Below are 21,614 nucleotides of genomic sequence, written 5' to 3' on the forward strand. Positions count from 1 at the left end.
CTTGTGTGTTGCAGACAAAAAAAATTTAGAAAGTATCTAAACACCTATTTAAAATGTAAAATTTAGAGGCAAACGTTCTAGGACGTAAAGATTTGAGATCCTAAGTCTCGCGAAAAAAATCCTGATCAAGATTAATGAAGCTTCGAATTCCTTTTTTTTAAAAAAAAACTGTGTTCGCCAAGTAGGAGCGGACCCATTGTATTGACCAGCGACACCTACCTCAGCGACCCAAATAAATAACATAAAAAAAATAAAGCACCTCGTCTAGTAGGACCGTCAGGCAGCTACGCGACGTGCACGTGCCAACCACTATCCAACTTCCTGCTCCACACCAAAATGACGTGTGGGGTCCGCATCAACATACCTTTCAAGCCTACACTAGTGCAAACCAAGGCTTAACAGTTTACTACTAGAGTTTAGTTGTGAAATTTTTTTGAATTCGCTACTGTAATATTTTTTTATTTGATAAATATTGTCCAATTATGGAGTAACTAGGTTTAAAAGATTTGTCTCATGATTTATAAGCAAACTGTGTAATTAGTTTTTGTTTTTATGTACATTTAATGTTCTATACATGTGCCTTAATATTCGATATAACGGGAATTATGAAAAGTTTTTGGTTTTTTATGGGAACTATACAAGGCCTACTAGTAATAGATTCATTGCTGACCATTGGGCCAGATGATCAGTGGAGGCCCGCTGACCAGTGACCTGGCGCTTGGTGTTGCCGTAGTAATTTTCTTTCGTCTTCGTACGCGGTGAGACAGCGCGCAGCAAAACCCGAGCAGCTCAACTACCAACCAAATGGCAGTATAGGCGCACTGCCACTGACGCTGGGCCCCACCTCTCCCCCCTCACCCCTCAGTCATAACAAACCCGCGCGGTGGCGGTGCCCGTGGCATCTCGTGCCCAGTCCCAGTGCCGGCCTCGTGCGCCTCCGCCTTGTCGCCTCTGCCGCCTCGTCCTCGAAGCACCAGCAGCAGCCGCGCCGAGGTGGAAGCCGCATGGCGGCCGGCGTGCTGTCCACCATCCGGTGGTCCACCGCGTGCGCGGCGCTGCTCAACGCCGCCGCCGCCTCCACGGGCGCCGCTGTCGCGGCCGTCGCGCTCGGCCGCTGTGACGGGGGCGCCCTCGGCCCGGCCGCCGCGGCGGCGTCCGCGGCGTTGGCGGCTAGGCTCCTCGCTTCGGCGGTGGCGGGGTTCGCGCAGGGCGCCGCCGCCTCCGCTATCGCCGCCGGTGCCATCGGGGCCCACGTCGACAGCGAGCGCGACCTTCGCCAACTCTCCCGGGTAAGCTCCAAGGCTCCAAGCTAGAGAGCTTAATGCACTCTAGTCTTCTATTTAACCCGCCTTAAATTGCATGTTTAATACTGATCCCTAAAATGAGAAGTAACTAATTGTTCAGTAGTAATGCCTCTGAAGCACCAGGGGTAGCAGAGGCATCGATGGCCGGATAGGACGCAAGCTCTCCTCGACTGTAATGATCTAGCTAGAGCTGGATGAATTTGGGGATAAATTGCAATCGAAACAGAGGTTTACAGGGTTGCAAGAACCGCGAGGACTAATTCTATAGCCAGCATTCCATCCAGCTGTTGCCCAACCGGCCACAGCAAAACCGCCTACAGGGTTAACGCCTCAGCAGTGTTGGTCCCACCTGTCAGCCCGTGACATCGACCTTGCAAATTGTGTTTTCAGACCACACCTCGCGGGGATGTGGGATGATTGAGGTGGGGATCGTGTGGTGCACTTGGTGGTTTTGGACATTGGGCCCCTGAGATATCTATGGCGCTAGGTGCTTGCAGTGTGGAACTGGTTGTTCTCAGCAGAATCCTCTTGGCTTCTGCCCTGAGGAGTGTCATGGCCTCTTGTGTGTAGCATGATGGCAGCACTGTCTGGGTTGTGTTCATACATTCCTCGTATGCAGCTTGCAACATTAGCATATCTGAATCTGACATCTTTGTCTGTATATAATGATTCATGGGAGATCATTAATCATCAAAAAGTGAGAATGTTGTTCTCAATTGCTTCTTTTTTTCTCTCAAAAACGGAAGTATTCTGAACTTGTTGTAAGCTATGCTGTTGAGTTTTCTTTTTGGTAGTTTTATCTTCACCAGCATGGAGCAATTGCATTACTCTGTCCAACAGATACAGAGTGCTTCATTACTCGTATTGTTTTTTTTAAGTAATCGCCTTATTGCATTTTAAATGTTAACATAATGCATATTCATTATTGTAATAGTATCTGAAGCTTTATGTGAACAGCTACGATACAAGAGATGGCTTTGGTGGACAAGGTTTGGAATGGTCATTACAGTGCTACAATTTGTGTTGGCAATTTATTTGATGTGTATCATCTTAAAGGATGTCTTGGATGGAGGGTCTTCAAAACAGTGCTTTTCAGGTACATGCACAATGGCGCAAACTATTTTTTGCGGGATTGGATTGGATAAGATGTTTGTTGAGACTTATACAATGATAGATCTTCCTTGGGATCCTGGAATTATTTTGGTATATCTTTAGGATTCTATATGCCATGGTGCATTTCACTGCACTAGAATTTTTTTATTAAGGTCACTTTTCTTTTACTCATTCTTCTGTTTCTTATGCCCTTGTGCTTCATGTTTATTATTGTCAAAGAGTGAGTCTGACAAATATAAGGATGGTCAGATTTTAGTGCTGACGACCATTATCTGAATTCTATCAGGTCAAAGTCAGAACGGTGACTGGAGGCGCATCTTGTTAATAACTTTTCTTGTCAGTATGTGGGTGTCAACTATAGTTCAGTGTGCTACTGGTTCTGATGTACTAAGGTGGAGATCATTTTATGCATCCCATGATATTGCTTGGAGGGCTCACTATAGGGAGGTGTTTGATCATGGAATCCGTGAGGTGTTATGCTGCCTAGGGCGTGTTAAATATTCGTATGTTCTTGTATGCTCCACATTCTTATGTCCTAAGTCCTAAAATCATTGATACTTGAACAATCTAAATGGCTGTCTTAACCTTGCTAGGAGTGTGTTGGAAGATGATGATATATGTGTTGTGGCAAAGTTATTGGGTGATCTTATGGCTTATCGCGCCTCTGGAACTGGCCATCTTGAACTCGTAGCAGGTTAGTTTTCCATTTACCTGCAATGCAAAACCCACCTCTGTTCAGTCTTGTTGAATATGTGTGATTATATTAGTCTAAAGGATAAAATCACAAGTATCAACATGAATTGTGATTAAGATCACAGTTACATTAGATGGGTAGTCAACTAAAATTATACAGAAGCTGCTGTTTGCTATATCATGAACATGTTAAAGCCTATTGGCATTTTAGAGAACCATAATGGAACTTAGATTATTTTCCCTGATCAATAAAAGAAAATCAAACTTATTTTAAAAGCCTGATAATGTGGTTTCATGATACTACTTCTAGCCATAGTTATTTGCATCCTAAATGATTTTCCTTCAGGACTTTCACTACTGCAGAAATCTAAGTCATCCACAATTATTTCAAAAGAACTAGTGGAGGCTCCTCAACATCTCATCCAAGAGGCTATTCTCTTTCATCCATTTGCTGAAGCTGCCTATACAGTTATTCACTAAACCTTTGCTCTATCTCATATCAGTTCTTGCCAGACATATTGAACATATTATGCTTTCAGGGCCCACTGCTTGATTTTGGAAGGAATCCTCTTATGTTTCCTTGTGTGTGGCTCAATAGGCAAGGTGTTTTGACCCCATGGACTCGTGCTAGGTAAATGCGGTCCTTAAAATATTTTGTTGCTACCAATTACTTTATATTATGTAGTCTACAGAGATTGGAGTGCTTCAGTGGTGCCTGATAATCTCTGCCAAAAATTGGATAACTCATGCTTTCTCAATTTGGTGGCTCTTTACTCTTGTTGTTTGTGAAAACTTCCATTGTGTGATTGGTGAGGCATAGGATGGCTCATAGGAGTTGTTTTCACTTTCTCCTTTGCATTCTAAAGTAAAGAAAAAGAATATTGCATTTGCATCGAAGCCAATAATTTCCAAACGCACAATTATACATAAACCTTACTTCCGCAGACGACCAGTTCTTGAAGGTGATAACTGGTGGAGAGGGCATGCAGCTGCTTTCCTAAAATATGCCAATGTGACCCCGGAAGTCCTCCGAAAAGGTCGTGTTAACCAGGTAAATCATCACAGCCCCTATACAATCTGTAGTTACAGCTTTTTTGTGATCAAGGTATCTTCTTTTCTATTTGCAGACAAAACGTGAGGCGGCCTATTTTGTCGTTGTCTTACATTATTTGAGTACAGTAGTCATTGCTATCCGTGGAACTGAGACACCAGAAGATGTTATAACCGATGGCTTGTGTAAGGAATGTTTTCTTAATATAGATGACCTGGATGGACTGATCAAGTAACTCACTATACTTTGCATTATTTACTGTACTGAAACTTATTTAGAGTTAATTGCAGATTCGTTTTTGCAAAAAGTTATACAAATGAACAAGTATATGGCCTTCATTTGTGATTTATGTCATCAGACAACCTCCTTTGCATTTATGTTCTAGAAACAAGTCTATTAGGCTGTAAACAAGGAGTAGACGTTCTTCCTGACATACACATTGCTGTATAGTCCACCATTTAGGTCACATAATCAGGTCGTTACACCATTCAATGACCACAAGGTAGGTGGTTCAAGATGTGCCAGTTAACAATTTTTGGACCATATAATACCTACTTGTTGGCTGAATGAATCTGGAAAAAAAACTCTAGGAAATTGATCAGAGTAACTGTGGTCTTCAGATCATCTTTGAACAAATCTGATGAGATGATTTGCTCTATTGCAGTTCTGATCATCTGTCTCCTCAAGTGAAGAGTGCTGTTCTCTCATCTCCACACTATGGACATGCAGGCATTGTTGAATCAGCTCGAGAGCTGTATGCAGAACTTGAGGGGCATCCCATACATCAAGGTCAATAAGAAAAGCAACTTCATCGCGAATGCAAAAAAAAAAAGCAACTGCATCATTTTATCTTTGTATGCAAAGCATGCTAAATTATCTAAGTTTCTTTTTCTTTTTTCTTCGTCTGAATTTCAAACTACTATAGGTCAGAACCTAGTACTGATTAACTACAAACAAAAAATAGCTCAATTGCTACAATAAATACTTTTTTTTAACTATGGTACAATTTTTGCCCTGACGCCTTATTTTTAAAAAAATTGCACTGGAGCACCATAACATTAACTGCTATCATGTAACTGCTTGCAGATAAGTCAGACACAGTGAAAGCTGGATTCTTATCTTCTCTTCTTGGGGATGGTTGTGAATGCCATGGATACAATATTCAAATTGTTGGACATTCTTTAGGAGGTTCTGTAGCTGCACTTCTTGGTATTAAGGTAAGTTTATTTATTTTTCAATGTACAGGGAAATTATCCCAAGCCACCTGATGAGGTTTGTCATATTTAGTTATAAAATCGAGTGAGTCCTTTTAGCTGTTTCACTTAAATATGGACACATGCCCACTGGGAATAATGACTGTTGAGTTCACTTTGGGGAAATTATGGCTGCTGGGTTGAGCCCACTGCTAATAATGTTTTAGGATTTACTTTCTTGGATGAGGTGATGGAATGCAGGGCAACTAGATGAGGTAACACCCGAACAGGAGAATTCTAGAGGGGTCTTGTATGATTTCTTCTACTGAAATGCATCTCATTAGATTAGAAAAAAACCTTGCTTGTCAGAACAAAATAGCCCCCCCCCCCCCCCCCCCTAATTTACAATGTTTAAGTAAAATATGCAAAATGCTCAGTGATTAGGCAGTAAATGAAGCATGGAATGGTGAAGGTGTTTCTGGAATGCATAGCTTGGTTCTTGTATTGTTTCCTGAAATATATTTTTCATCTAAATGAACCATTTCTGTATCATAAAAACACAGCTATACGGGCGCTTCCCAAAATTGCATGTGTATGCGTATGGAGCCGCGCCATGTGTGGATTATGTAGTAGCAGATGCCTGCTCACAATTTGTTACCAGGTGAGATTCAAAACATTTTACTGTGGAGTTCACTGTATAGTTATTTATTTGCCAATGTTAACAGCAACATGAGGTTTCTGATGAAGCGTCCATCACTTACAGTATAGTCCATAATGATGAATTTTCTGCACGATTGTCCATGAATTCAGTAATTAGATTGCGTAGCTCAGCTGTGACAGCTCTTTCAAAGGGTACTTCCCCCAATTCTGCTAAAGTTGGTAAACTAGCTGGTGGAATCATGAGTGCCAGAACAGACCATAAAAATGCACTAGATCATTGCACTTCCGCTGGTGCTCTGCAGATGGTTAGTGAGGCTGAGCGAAGTAATGATCAAATGCATGGAAGGAATCCAATGCATACAATTAGAGGTGGTTTATTTCTCTTTGGCCAAGCAATATCTTGCTTGATAAATACTCCAAAACATCGAGTTAGCTCCACAGCAGCAATTAACTACGAGTTGGGCAGATCTAGAATGACTACTGTTAGTGATGGAAGGAAATCCATGGTTGCTTCCTGTGGTTTTATGGATGTTTCGCACTGTGGAGAAGGTAATGCACACATAGACAGTCAGTTTCGAGAAGATGATTTGTATGAATGTGGTGGGGCATACAGATCGCCTCATTCAAATGATGGTCCTGGACTGATGTCTGCTTCTGATGATCACGTCATTACAATAAGCTCATCTGAAGGACAGTCACCAGAGGTTTATCTTCCTGGTCTTGTTGTTCATGTTGTTCCAGTAAAGAGAGGTGCTTCTCCATTGCAGAAGACAATTTTTACACGTCAAAAAAACAAGAGTTACAAAGCGTTTATTGCTTATCGAAAAGATTTTATGGACCTTGTTGTGACACCTCGCATGTTCCTTGATCATCTCCCTTGGAGGTATGTCCTAAAAAAATCTACTCAAATGGAAGTTCTATACATTTACGGTTCATATTTATGTGCTATTCCAAATGAAAAATTATTATGTATGAAATTCAGACCGTTCTCATTTAGCGGGATTGAAATTGCATCAGTTTCACTTAACCCTTCAATCAATCTAAACCAACTGCAAGCATGCTGCAAGTCTTGATCGAGTAGCACATCGGCAATAACCTTGCAATAGGAAATGCAGTCTGGCAAGAACAAGTGTAGGACTTATTTAGCAAATGGCAATGGTACATCCAGGAACAAATGAAGGACTTATTTAGCGAATGGCAATGGTGCATCCATGTATTCTTGTTTGCTGAATTAGAAACTTCAAGACCGATTGGTTATGCATTTTATGAACTAACAGAAGCTGACCTTTATGGTTTGTAGGTGCCACTATGCCATGCAAAAGGTCATAGAAACTCGAAAACGGGATCAGCTCACCAGTGATCCGTCCACTGCAGAGGAAGCTGTATAAGTCTATAGTGCATGCCTTCTTTGTTGTACATACGTTAGGAAATTAGTATCACTTTTGGAGTTATGGGGAATACGGGCTGATGGTTACATATAACATTATTGTCTGTCTAAGTAGGGCTTTAGGAGAGTTTAGGCCAACCGAAACAGGGCGTCTGCCCATTCTGATGAGGATTACCTGAATCTCAACCGAGCTGCCAATGTTGTTTATGGAACCAGTGTGGTAGATTACAGAGCCAGGCAATCTTAGTTTTGCTCCAAGCAGTGTTGTAAGTTTGGTACCTATGCACGGGCACGCATGTAACTGTGACCAAAAGTAAAACAGTACAAGCATGAACAGGTAGTACGGCATATACGTACTACCATGTGCCTGTTGGATGAAGTTTCCTTGACATTTTGCTGGTGCGAAGTCTGAAAGAATTCCAGCCTTCTTCCAATGAAAGTCATGCAAGTAAGTATGCATTTGAATTCATAGACGAGGATCATTTTGACTTGCTTGCCGCAGGTATGACTTGTGATTTGTGAAGCAAATCTGCGTGCACATGATTGAAGTTGAGTTTTACTCGCAAGTACAAAAGATACTACGTGATCCAATCCAGTCAAAAAAGGTAACTTGGAGGCAAGACTTTCTTTGTCATTGATTTGTCAGGGTTCACTTTTAAAATTCATATAAGCTGGGTATTTTTTTATTAAATCATATTTGTTTTATATATATATATACAAAAAAAAATACAAGAGATTTCCCGTTTGCAGAGATGGAGTGCTTGCATTGAATAGTCCATAGTATGTCAGGAAACAACAGAGTATACATACAGCAACAGTACCGTAAATTTTTTTTTTTTTTTTGAAAGAGAGTACCCTATGCATTCTCACGACTTGAAAAGACATGGATGGAATGGAAAACGATTACGTATATATTTAGGGCCCATGAACGATACCTCATCAGTCATCATCCATTCATCCCATGCGAGCACAATAAATAAAGCATGACGTCAACAGGCGGCCGGGCTGAAACCCCGAAAGCGAGCGGTGACCCTTTTGGCGCTGGGGGCCCATTGATCCAATTCACCTCCCATTCTCGTCGTCATCTCCTATCCTAGGAAAAAGGGGGCAAAATAAAAATATGATTCTATCGATCCTGCAGAAAGGGAGACAGCTGTGGCGTCATCATAGTCAATCTCATCCACCGAACGTATGAAAGAAGATTGGATTGGGAAGAACCAATGCTAGTGCAAAAGTGCAAGGATCGGAGGAATCATTCGTACGTGATGACGCCAAGCAACTAGTAGTGATATAGATCGATCAGCTATGGTCAGTCCAGGCACGCAATGGCAATGCATTCAGGCCCTGTTTAGTTCCCTACCCAAAATTTTTTCATCCATCCCATCGAATCTTTGGACACATGTATGGAACATTAAATGTACATAAAAAAATAAACTAATTACACAGTTTGATTGAAAAACGTGAGACAAATTTTTTGAGCCTAGTTACTCTATGATTAGCCTTAAGTGCTACAGTAACTCACATGTGCTAATGATAGATTAATTATGCTTAATAGATTTGTCTTGTAGTTTCCTGATGAGCTATGTAATTTTTTTTATTAGTTTTTAAAAACCTCTCCCGACATCCTTCCGACACATCTGATGTGACACCCAAAAAATTTTCATCTCCAATCTAAACAGGGCCTCATGTGGTTCCCGTCCCAGGAAATTAAACTATATAAGCAGTTCTCTGAACCCAACTTGCTGTTGCTTGCATTGGTGACATATAGTACATGAACACGATGCAGGATTGCAGGGTGGAGCCTGGAGCTGCTCTGATCTAACGAGTGATCAGAAATCGGAAAACTAAACCAAAAATCAGGCCCATGGATAGATTCGATGCGATCGTTATCGTGTTCGAGTCAAGTTCATCGCTCATCGCTATATCATATGTATGATTCCTAAAGAACATTAATCCTACATTGTTTGGGGCAGGAATCTTTTTAATGGAATAGTACATAGTAGACCCATTTCCCTTATTGGTTCTTTCAAATATATACTCTCTACATCCAGAAATGTAATGAATTCCAGTACTTTATAAATCTGTCCATAGATCTTTTTTTTGTCCATATATACTCTCCAAAAGTCTATCAGAGCTTTTTTTTTCTAAATTTTGCGATAAAATCTGCTCTCCCTCGCTACGACCAACCCTGTTAATTGCACCAAACAGGTTCTGACCATTTTTAATTGGGCTGATTAGCAGCTAGCCGTCCATTAATTGCAACAATTAGAACTCGCACTGATAAAAAAATGTAACGAATCAGCATGGCATCCATAGAGTTTATTGCAAGAAATGTGGTCTTTCTCAATAATTGTATATATGAGTGCCCAATAGTTGGCCGGCTCACACTTTTTTGTGTAGCATATTTGGCATATCTTCCAACAGTTGTATAAAACCCAGCAATGTAATTTGCAGCGAACTGATTAAGTGATTATCCACAATTTTATTGCAAAAATATATTAGAAAACCATGTACAGCCTGTCAAAAATTATTGGGAAGAAAAGTTAGCCTTGTAGCGGTATGGACTTCGTTCTAGCATTTCAAATTAGTCCCGACCTCCCTTCATTTGTGCAATCATAAACTAATAACTACTTCCTCTGGTTTTACATATTGACACGGTCTAAAAAAACAACTTATTTGATAATTATTTTTTGTTATAAAATATTTATAAAACATAGTTAAAAATACTTTTATAAAACTACATTTGAAGATGAATCTATTTACATCACTTTTATATTTTAAACTCAACCTAAAAAAATTATTTATAGTTAAAGATGAAAATACTTAACTTAAAACAACGTCAAAACGATATTCTTTAGGAAACCAAAGGGAGTAAGCCGCCCTTTAATTACGCCAATCAGGAACTGGGGAACTTTTGTTGCATCAATCCGAAGCTGACCCTCTAATATTAATTAGAGATTGTTCCAAAAATCTCAAATTGAGAATACTTACATAGTTATGAACCGAGAGGGAGTGTTAAAAAAACAACGTAATGTTTATAGGAAATACTATTATATATAGCATATATATATAACAAGAGCAAATATTCTTGTAAGAGAAACCTTGCAGCTCGATCGGGACACCGATAAGTTGATTGGATTGTGATTTCGGGAAGAATTTGTACTAATTAATTCAAATCCACCTTTATTTGTTCCAATCTGATCTGACGTAGCCAAGGGAAACACATGCATGCATGCATGCATGCAATGCAATGCAATGCAATGCGTACTGTGTGAACGCACGTTCTGTTCGCATTTCGTGTCACACAGCTTGATCGATCGTGTGTGCTGCGCCACACCCTCACCAGCCGACCACAGCAACCAGGGGTCTCGTCTCGTTTAATTCTGCGGCACCGGCCAAGCGCCAAGAAGCTTCAGATCATATACTACAGGGGTTAGCTACTCCGCGTATGGAACACCGCCAGCCGCGCATGCATGCGATGCGATGCGAGTACGTGCATCCACGGGCCTCAAGTCTCCATCGATTCCTGCAACAGGAAAGCGTGCACCACGTACGGACACGGAGGCACGGCTGGAGCCTCGCTTTGTCGTCCCATCTGGGCAAAACGTAGCCCCCCGGCCCGGCAAACTTTCAAGTTTCAACGCCCCGGCCCTTTCCAATTTTTGTCGTCCGGTCTCCGGCGCGCGGCGACGTACCACGGAGGGTTTTCCCTTCCTCGCGCCACCGGCACTTTTATACGATGGCGCGTCAAGGTTTTCCTCTGCCTTTTTCCGGCAATGTGCTGTGGTTTTCGGCGACCGACCAGCTAGCCGAACCGGAGGAAAGAAGGCGGCAACAAGCACCGCCACCGCCGGCCGGCCGGGCAGCCAATGTGCAGGACAACTAATAATAATGCTTGTCAAGCAAATGAGAGACGTTGGATTAATTGTCGCCGATGGAGACGGTGCCGTGGCTAGCAGTAGCTGGGGATATACAATATGGATGGCGCGCGGGCGGCCGACGAAGCTGGAAATTCCACGCCGAGCGGACGGTGCGTGGTGCATGGGCTGCATATGCATGCTGTCCCAGCTGTTGTACAAGCAAAGAGCAACAAGCAAAAGGCAGTAATGTTGCGAGCCCGTGGACACGACTACTCGACCCGAGACCTATACCAGCTGCCAACGAAGACTCACGACGTACTCATACTCATACGTGGCAAGCCGCGCGCACGTAAACGGTGCCAAAAATATGCCGAGTGCCGACTAGCTGTACTGCCGTGTACGGTGTACCCGGCCGGGTAGGAGTATGGAGTATAGGTAGAGGTGCAAACAATGGCCAGGTGTCACACAATGGCCAGGTGTCGTCGGCGTCGTCGCCTTCATCGCGCGCGCACACACACACGCATGCATTGTCAATCGAGCACCGCGCCCCGCTCTGACAGGGAAGCAGAAGTGACAGGATTACTACTTACGTACTGTTGCCGGTAGTAACTAAGATTCGCGCATCTTTATATTAAAATCGAGAAATGAAAATTATAATGACGTGCCATGAATTAAGGACACACTAGAGGGGAAGTGTTATGCAATCAGAAGAGGATCATAGGGTATTATATTACTACTTGCTAACCATGCTACTAAACCATCACCGGAGATCAGACGCGCCGCCTTACTGTACAAGTACTGTTGTCGTGCAGTGCTGCATGCAGCTAGTAGCCATGGAGAGACAACAAGATGATTGATTGATTGATCCACAGAAGTCGCAAGGTGTAATGCCGTGCCAGTAGTAGCCCTTTGCTCTTGTCTGTGGCCATTCAGCCTCAGTCACCCGTGTCAAGACTCAAGAGGCCTCCAAAGTCTCTCCTCCGGTCGAGTACGTCTTTCACCGCGCGCATCCCGATGCGTGCGGCGCTGTGCATGTGCACCCAATAATCCATCCACATGATGATGCTATGCTAGCAGTAAAAACTTGCATGCACGTACGCACCCAATAATTAATCCATCCGTCACTCGATCGCTTTGAATGAAGTTCCAAGAGAGGAAGACGAGACTTGCAGCTGCTGCCGGCTGGGGTGCCGCGGGACGGGAACGCACCAGAACCCAGCAGCGGGAAACAAGCTAGTCTCCCTCCATCGCGTGCTCGCTTTTGCGACCAACCCACACCCAGGCCAGGGGCCAGGGGGGATGCGGTCAAAGGAGGCCATCAATTCGATCAATCCTCGCTTTGACACCAACAAACGACACCACCGTACGTCATTATTAATGCGCTTTCCACACAGTAGTTCCTTCCGGATCTAATTCTGATCTTGGACAATAATGCAAGCAATTAAGCTAATGGTCGCCAGCTCCCTCGTCGCTCGCTTCTTGTTCCATCGCACCTAGCTACTCACTGTATCCATAAGTAAATTAATCAACTTTTATAGTTACCTTATTAAATCAATTTGTAATAAATAAATTAACAAAAACTGTAAAAATATTTTTATTTAGAACAGTAAATTAGTGTCATTAGATAACAATGATAGTACTCGTTTAGTGTCGTAAATACCGATGATATATATATATATATATAAATTTTATAAGATTTTTAACTTAAATTAAATCTAAAAGCTGGTTTATTTAAGATCGGAGAGAAGCTAGCATGCAGCAGTACTGACCATCTGTTATTATAACTGTAAGTAACGTGTATGGCGCAGGCACAGATTACGACGTCCACCGGAAACCAACGGAATCGAAGCTGGGAGGGGAGGACCACCTCCGAAATGATGATGACAAGCAAGCGTAGTGTACTAGGACATACTACTCCTACTACGTTACGTGTCAGCTGGCGGTGCATCGTTTGATCTCATCAGAGTAGGCACCTGCGCCGCAGCGCGCAGCATGAAAAAAAAAAGAGAGAGGAAAAATCGGAGAAAGGGCTTTTCACGGTGACGAGAGAACCCCGTGCAGGCCAGGCTAGCGACTTACGTGTACGGGACGACGACGTGCGCGCGCGTACCGTTGTTAGTTCCAAAAAAATTTTGCAAAATAGGTACTGTAGCACTTTCATTTGTTTGTGACAAATATTGTCCAATTATGGACTAACTAGGCTTAAAAGATTCATCTCATCAATTCCGACCAAACTATGCAATTAGTTTTTATTTTCGTCTATATATAATACTCCATGGATGCGTCTAAAGATTCGATGTGACAGGGAATCTAAAAATTTTTTTGGAACTAAACAAGACCTAGAACGAACTACTAATAGAGGCCGGATTACAGTTCATCTTTGGTCCCGACCTCTCGATCTCGCTGGACTTTGCGGGTGATGCTAGAGACCAGTAGGGCTTACGTAGTATGTACGTACTCCGTATGGAGACATGGTACGTATACATTATTACACATAGAGGCATTCCATACGTGTGTACGTACGATGCACGCACGTAACGTAACTGAATGAAGTCGAGCACGCGCGTACGTACGTACGCCTTCCAAGTTTCCGGGAAGCGGCGGCACGGCACGTACGTGTACGTGATGTATGGAGCGCGCGGGAGGGGGACGACGATGACCGGTGAATCGGTGATGATCGATGCGTGCGTGCACCGAACGTACTGCATTGCATTGCATTGCATTGCATTGCATGCGGCCGCCGGCACCGGTCGATCGAGATGCCACTTGTGGTGGTGCCACGTACTAGCACATTGACTCGCTGGTGCCGCAGCACCCGATTTCGGCGGCCGGCATGGACTGGATCGCCTCTGGACTGGACGACGACACAGCTCTACGCCCGGTCGCCGGCTGCGGTTAATTAACGAGCAAGAGCCGATCGATATATAGGCCTACCGCGAGATAAGTGCGCACAATATAATACTAGCGCGAGATGGCTACTAATACATATATATATATATATAATATAGTACTATAATGTAGCCATCGTGCTTACCACGCGGTACCACACACGCACAATATATTACGCCGAGGCGTGGTGCAGTGGGGAGGCCATTCATGGAGATGATGAATCGTGAACGCTGTGCATGCATGCATGGAACCGGGACCCGGGACCGGGACTCTGACCCACGGTACATTGCACCCGGTCGGCCCTCGATCGGCCGGCGGTCGGTCCGTCAACAGGGCTGAACGAAGAAAAGCTAGCGCGCTGTCCAAGCGCCACGGAAGAATCCGTCACCGGCTGGGTGAGGACCGGCCGCCGGACCTCGGCTCGATCGCTCTCGTCTGTCCGAGTCGTCGGCGAGTCAATCAGTCAGTCAGTACAACGGACTTGATCCAAGAACACCGTTGGTGCACGCGCGATCGAGCGTGATGCGCTGCGCCAACCCTCTCCGAAGATGGACGACGACGACGACCTCGTTTTCTTTTTCGTTTTGGAATTGGCAGGCAGGCCGCGGCCGGCGCGCGGCTCGCACGCCAGCCTAACTAGCTCAGCTGTGCGGAAAACGAACGTCGCCGTCGCATGCCAGCCAGCCGGTCGACGCGATATTTCGATCGATTCCTGTGTGTTATTGATGGAGCAAAGCTAGCTACGGATCGGCCCGGGCCCCGGCGGCCAGGGGTCGCTTTCGGTTGACGCGGCCGGAGTTAAAGAGCGCGGGAGCTGGCTACATGCATCGTGGCTGGCCAGGAACGCGCCATGTCGACAGGGCCGTGTACGTCCGCCTCAATTCAATTCCTCCGCAAAGTCAGCCTAGCTTGTTCACTCGAGTCCATCTCTCACTTCGCCAGTAAAGGAACCCGGAGCGGTCCTTAATGCCTTCCTGTTGCTTGACCATGACGTCCTCTCTCGCCCCGCCGTCGAGCGTCGACATCTCTCTCTCTCTCCACGTCTGGGTCTTGTTTAGTTCCGAAAAGTTCGGTACTGTAGCACTTTCGTTTATTTGTGATAAATATTATCCAATCATGGACTAACTAAGATCAAAAGATTCGTCTCGTGATTTACAGCTAAACTGTGTAATTAGTTTTTGTTTTCGTCTATATTTAATGTTTTATGCATGTGCCATAAGATTCGATGTGACGGGAAATCTTGCAAACTTTTTGGTTTTTAGGGTGAACTAAACAAGGCCCAAGACCATATCTCCATGTCAACCCAGAGCTAGCCAAGCATCCTGCCGCGTCCGTACGTCAGGTGAGAACACGCGCTTTATAATAGTGCAGGATTTACTCCTATACCTAACTATACTGTCATTTAATCTTGCCCCTTTTTATGCTGTCAACAATCACTGTTAGTATAGTATAGTATAGTATACTCAGTGCGTTACGTTGCAGTAATAACTTGTAAATTACGCTACTATGCCGATGCATATACATTCAACGACGTACTAGTACCACACTAATAATAAGATGATCAAGCGTGTATAGTCTCAATTTACTTCCCTTTTTCTTAGAAAAAATAAATCCAAACATACTAGCTATAGTAGTAGATAGGTAGTTTCTTGCTAGAATGGGGCTCTAGATCTTTTGATTACTGGTCTGGTAGAGTTTAAGCGACCGGCAAGTGAAGGCATAATAATCCAGCAGTCAGCAGATTCCACAATAAGAAGCTCAAGACGTACGCACAGAGAACCGAGTGGACAAGCAAGCGAGCTAAAGGCAGCAGCAGTATCACAGTACGTGAGCAACACATGAGACCTTTGCTCAATAAGTGATAGTCCCATGCCAACGCACACGGGCCACAGAAATGGCCTCCCTCCTAGACAGAGCACTACGTCACTCCCATTTCTTTGGGCGTCCCAGTCCCAGGGCTTGTTTAGTTCAACCTGAAAAGCAAAAAGTTTTCAAGATTTTCCGTCACATCGAATCTTGTGTCACATGCATGAAACATTAAATATAAACGAAAATAAAAACTAATTACACAGTTTGGCTGTAAATCACGAGACAAATCTTTTAATCTTAGTTAGTCCATAATTGGATAATATTTGTCACAAACAAACGAAAGTGCTACAGTATCAAAAAAAAAAAAAAAAACTTTTCACTTACGGAACTAAACAAGCCGCCAGTGTCGTAGTCTTGTTTGTAGGCTGTAGCAGTATTGCCATGGCCCTTATCTAGTTAATGCACACACTGCATCAAAACGTTCACTGTCGATCGTACGCACAGCTAGCTAGCGGCACAGATGTGTATCGAGAGCGGGAGGAAGACGTCAACGCCTTGATATGATGACCGATGCCTACATCGCAACCGCAGCAGGGGCAGCTGCAGCCACCAAGTCAACACGCGAGCTGCATGCCTGCGAGCTCCGATTCCCTCCCTCCCCGTTGGCCGTCGCCGAAAGTTGTGAACACCGTCAACCATCTGGATCCGACAGCAGCCGCTAACTAGAAGAACTGGCACCTGTGCCCTGCCATTTGAGGACGTGTCATGGCATCGTCTTTTTTTTTATTCATGTTTGGTAATTGCTCTACACGCTTGCCACGTGTCATGGCATCGTCTTTTGGTACGATCCGAAGCATGACACGATACGAAATATTTTGGGTCGTGACAGTACGACACTAATATAAGGGCCGTGTCGTGTCTAGAATGTCAGCACGGTGGGCTACATAGCACAGCCTGTATTTCGGGCCGTGTTTAGGCCGGCACGACACAAAATGGCACGTAAATATTTCTACAAATATAAAATGCATTTTTTAGCATTCACTAGAGTATCTCTCATCTAATTATTCAATAGATTATGAAAATCACCAAAACTTTTATTAACATAGTACATACAAGATATAAATATTTGATATCACGAGCGAAAAAATAAAACTAGTAAAGATATTTCGAAGATCGTGCTTGAGCCGGTACGACCTAAAGTAGAGAAGTCCACGGACCGTGCCGGGCCGGCAATGTCGTGCCGCAGAGGGCCGGGCCTCTACGGGCCATCGTGTCTAGCGGACTATGCCTCTACGGGCTTCGTGCCTAGCCTTTGGCCCAAGGCACGATCTGCTGGTCGGTTTTCATGTCGTGCCGTGTCAATCCACGGCCCATCAAACCAACAACGACTTATTTTCATTAGTATTTTCACAAAAAACTGAAATATTTTATCATTTTCACCTATTATTCATCATTTTCATCAATATATAACAATTAACAACATATATATACAAGTTATAACTGCAACAACAATTCATGTTCACCGGGCCGACCGTTGGAACAGGCCGTGCCGCGTGCCTAGGTGGCAGCCCAGGCACGGCCTGATCCTTCAGGTCGGGCTGGCCCGGGCCCGGTGGCTACCTTGTCGTGTCATGCTCGGGCAGGGCCAAATCACCAAACCATAGGCCGAGCCATCGGGGCACGTGCCACGTGGCCATGTATAACCTGAAGACGTGCCGACGTGCCATGAGCGACCAAAGAAAAAATTCACCATGCCATATCGGCACAGCCCGACATGCCTCTCGTGCCTAAAGAGCATGATCCAAAGTGGTACAAAGCACGAGAGGGTCGGGTCGTGTGTCGGCATGGCACATCCCAAGTCCTAGCTCTAGCGGTGAACACGCCCGGATCTAGTGTCACTATAGCTTTCAAGACAAGAAAATATTGTGCTCGCTCGGTAGTGTACTACTTTATCACATTAAAATTTTTTGGTACATGCATGGAGCATTAAATATAAATAAAAAGAATAACTAATTATATAGTTTGTCTGTAATTTGTGAGACGAATTTTTAAACCTAATTAGTCGATAGTTGAACAATAATTAGTATTCTTTTTATAGTATCAAAATCTAAAAACTTTTTTGATCTAAACAGACCAAAATCTTCCCTCCATTATTTTTCTGAACGAATATCCTGCACTATTCGATCGGTATGTTGGATCCATCTAGGCATCACCGAATTTAATGGCCGAAAGCAGGCGAGAGAACAAAAACGCTGCTGCAACTCGGCGACAGACGGGCCGTTGACCCTCGTCACCCACACCGGTGACGGACGACGGCATCGCATCGATGGCGCTAAACGTCCTGAAAAGCTCAGCTCAGCCCCTACACCAGCAATAATGGTGGCCTTTGTCCACGTCGCCCCGTGACGGCCGACGCGGGCACGTCGTGGGCGGCGCGCGGCCTCGGTTCGGCCACGTCCGCGGCCGGGGCGACCACGCCCCAGGGTCGTGGATGGATGGCCGACCTGCTTTCCAACCAGCAACCCAACCCTTAATGGCCGATTGGTCAGCTTCTTGAGAGATTTGGCCTAAACTTTTCGGCATAAATACCCTGCTGCGCCTAGCTTGTGGGAGTGTTGATGTTGCTATTGTACGTATGGGGCAATATAATGGTGGTGGTACACTGGTACTCCTCCACTACGACTGGTATCGATCCTTCTTCAAGGTACTGTACCGTGCAGGTACGACTCCAATCTTTTAAGGTGTCCATACCGAGCCAGCCTTCTTGGAAGGAAGCTACCACAACAGAGCGGGCAGGCAACAATGCGCAGATCAAAAACATTTATATGAAAACGAATTAGAAATCCCAATCTGAACAAAAGGGAAAACGGAGTGCCTTGGTTAACATCCTTGATGGCGAAAATGGCGGTTACGTACGGTCATTTTCAGCTGAAAGCGTTGACCGTTGCGGCAGCTAGCCCGTCTCTGTTACTGCCATTCTCTCTCTGAAACTGACGTGTTGCTGTTTTTTTTTTTATTATTTTTTTTTCTGAAATGCATTGTCTGCCATGTCCTGGCTGATTTGTTGTCAGTAGAAACCAGACAGTCTGACCGCTGTAGATTCTGAATGTTCCTGACCATCACTTGCTCATAGTAGTACTCCGTCTATCATAGGGTCGCCGTGCTGTACCAGAATTCCCTTCGTTCCTCGTGTTTCATTAAAAAAAAACTGCCTTTTGACGCTGGAAATTGTTCTGTCCTGTTGCAGAAGTCGCCCTCCTCGTAGGAACTAGGAAGGGAACACTCAAATAACCAATCCAGTTCAGCAACAGCGAATCAGTGTAGATATGACCCATAGCAGCTTGCACACAACAGAGTTATCCTATTATTTCCTATCCTGCTCTGCTTCAGGTTCAACACGACAGGATCCACCAATCCTGAGATTCCATCACCTCCGGTCTGTGTGGTCTGGCCCTAGTTGTGACCTGTGATCATGAGGACCATCATCACCGGCCGCGGAGGATCTTCAATCTCAGCTCACGACCAACCCCAACCAAACCCCCCAAAAAAAAGATGTCGGAGTTCAGCCCCTACAATTCATCTCCATCTCATGGTCAAACACCTGCCAAACTAACCCTGCCCTGCATTTTTCAATGCAGACGAGAGGAACAACATCATCGCAACACACTTTTCCTGGCCCCTCCAGGAATCGAGAAATCCCAGTAGATTACTCCACCTAATCGCGATTAGTCCTTGTTGCTTTTGCATATCCGATCGCAATTATGCCAGGACAGGAGGCAGATCGTTGTCCGTGGTGCCGCTACTTGTGTGTTCCCCACCAAGTTATTGACAAAAGCGCGCGCGTGTGGCCGCGGCCGCTGCATCAAGTCTCACCTTCCCCCCTGTGGTAGTGCAGTGACACTGTGGAGGTTGGACATGGAGGGATTGGGACATCCGTGGAAGCCTCCGCAAGTGAATTCCAGGCGCTCTCTCCTTATCAGACACCGCCCTTGCGCGTCTAGCTCCATGCAACACTCTCCCATCATAGTAGGAAAAAAATTCGAGGGTTACTCAAAAAACTAAAAACTTTTTAAGATTTTCTGTCACATCGAATCTCGCAGTACATACACGAATCATTAAATATAAATGAAAATAAAAACTAATTATATAGTTAGTCTATGATTAAACAATATTTGTCAAATAAAAATAAAAGTGCTAAACAAATGTTGGGAACTAAACAATGCCTCAGTGCAATCTTGTTTGAATTTGGTGACACGTGTCTATCAAAGAAATCAGTTAAAGAGCGCGTCCTTCGTGGCTCTTTCAATCCTAGACTAGCTTTCTCTCTAGTTGGCTTGTGTCTTTGGCTCCTATCTATATGTCTCTGTGTCTATCCATCAGTAATGCGGGGTGTAACTGTACCATACGACGGGTGACTAAACAGTCAACACGATTAATTAAATTAATGTATATACAAGAACCTAAAACTTGCATAAATAAACTTGCATTTAAAATATCTTTGAGATAATTGATTATATATTCTAAGAAAATTATTGGCCAGAATATACCATATTTTTTCCCTGAGTAAATTAAATACCGGTTATAATTCCTAGAGAGTATCTCAGCTCTTCAGTGTTTTCGGTTGCAATGCTAAAACTAGGATGACTTGACATGTCGCAAGTGCGTCACCATATATTTTGTTGCTGGGAACGTAGGACTTGGAGAAGGATTCGGCACGACTCATGGAACTATTGCTTCTCTATAGTTCATCCCATGACGGACACCTTGCCTTCAAATTTTTTTACCACGCCTTCAATATATTATGTTTATCGATAACAAAAAGAAAACAAGAAATACGTCCACTAATTCCATCTAAAACGAGTTTAAAAGATCAGACAAAGATGTATCATGGCAAATAAGATGCTGCATAGTACGTACGTAAATATAATGGGACTCAGCTCTCTTTCAGGATTCGGACATGCAGATTGCAGCATTATTGTAGTTTACTTCACTATAAAATTGCAAATATTCTGTTTAATCTTCTGCAGTTGCTTGTTCAATTATCTTGTGTGACGAGAGAGATTCCTATCGATCCAATCCTGGAGTTCCCAGTTGCTTTCCACTAGGATTTGTTCGTCCTGCTCTTGCAAACCTGCCTGCCCTTTTTCGTTTCTTTAGCTGTATTGGTTGGGAATAAAATCTTATGAAATGCAGCTCATGCACCTGCGTGAGCAGGCCAAAATCTCCTTGCTTATTTGGTCAATCGCTCTGTGCCTCCCTCCACCGACCACGCTGGCCGCATTGCCGCTCTTGCTTTCCCATTCGTAGGAGGATCTCCGTCCTCAAGTCCAAACTTCTACACCTCAAAGTCAGTTGTATTTAATAGCAGATAAATTCTTTCTATAGTCACTTTTGTGAATATTGTAATGCATATTTAAGATTTTAAATAAAAAAACTTTGAATTGCAAAGTATTAGATTTTTTAGTACTGCAACTTCGTCTTGGGTCATTTCCGAGGTTATTTGAAAAATTCAAAAAATATGAATTTCAAAATCATTAATCTCAAAGCAGAATTCCTGTACCTCAAATGATTTCAAATAACAATACCGTCAACTACAAAGTTTCACACCTCTTTGAGCACTATAACTTTGGTTTAAGGCATTTCTTTATTTCAGGT

The 21,614-nt window shown here is 43.9% G+C and overlaps 1 protein-coding gene across 1 annotated transcript; it reads left to right on the forward strand.

Moving 5' to 3' along the window:
• Positions 866-7,860, forward strand: LOC8056118. Its single transcript, XM_021457341.1, has 13 exons — positions 866-1,289; positions 2,262-2,400; positions 2,704-2,920; positions 3,011-3,111; positions 3,457-3,578; positions 3,650-3,741; positions 4,056-4,161; positions 4,238-4,392; positions 4,826-4,950; positions 5,248-5,378; positions 5,918-6,015; positions 6,118-6,897; positions 7,315-7,860. The coding sequence occupies exons 1-13, from the start codon at positions 1,005-1,007 to the stop codon at positions 7,400-7,402; spliced, it is 2,439 nt and encodes an 812-aa protein (XP_021313016.1). The 5' UTR covers positions 866-1,004; the 3' UTR covers positions 7,403-7,860.

This window comes from Sorghum bicolor, chromosome 3, assembly GCF_000003195.3.
Source record: "Sorghum bicolor cultivar BTx623 chromosome 3, Sorghum_bicolor_NCBIv3, whole genome shotgun sequence".
NCBI lineage: Eukaryota > Viridiplantae > Streptophyta > Magnoliopsida > Poales > Poaceae > Sorghum > Sorghum bicolor.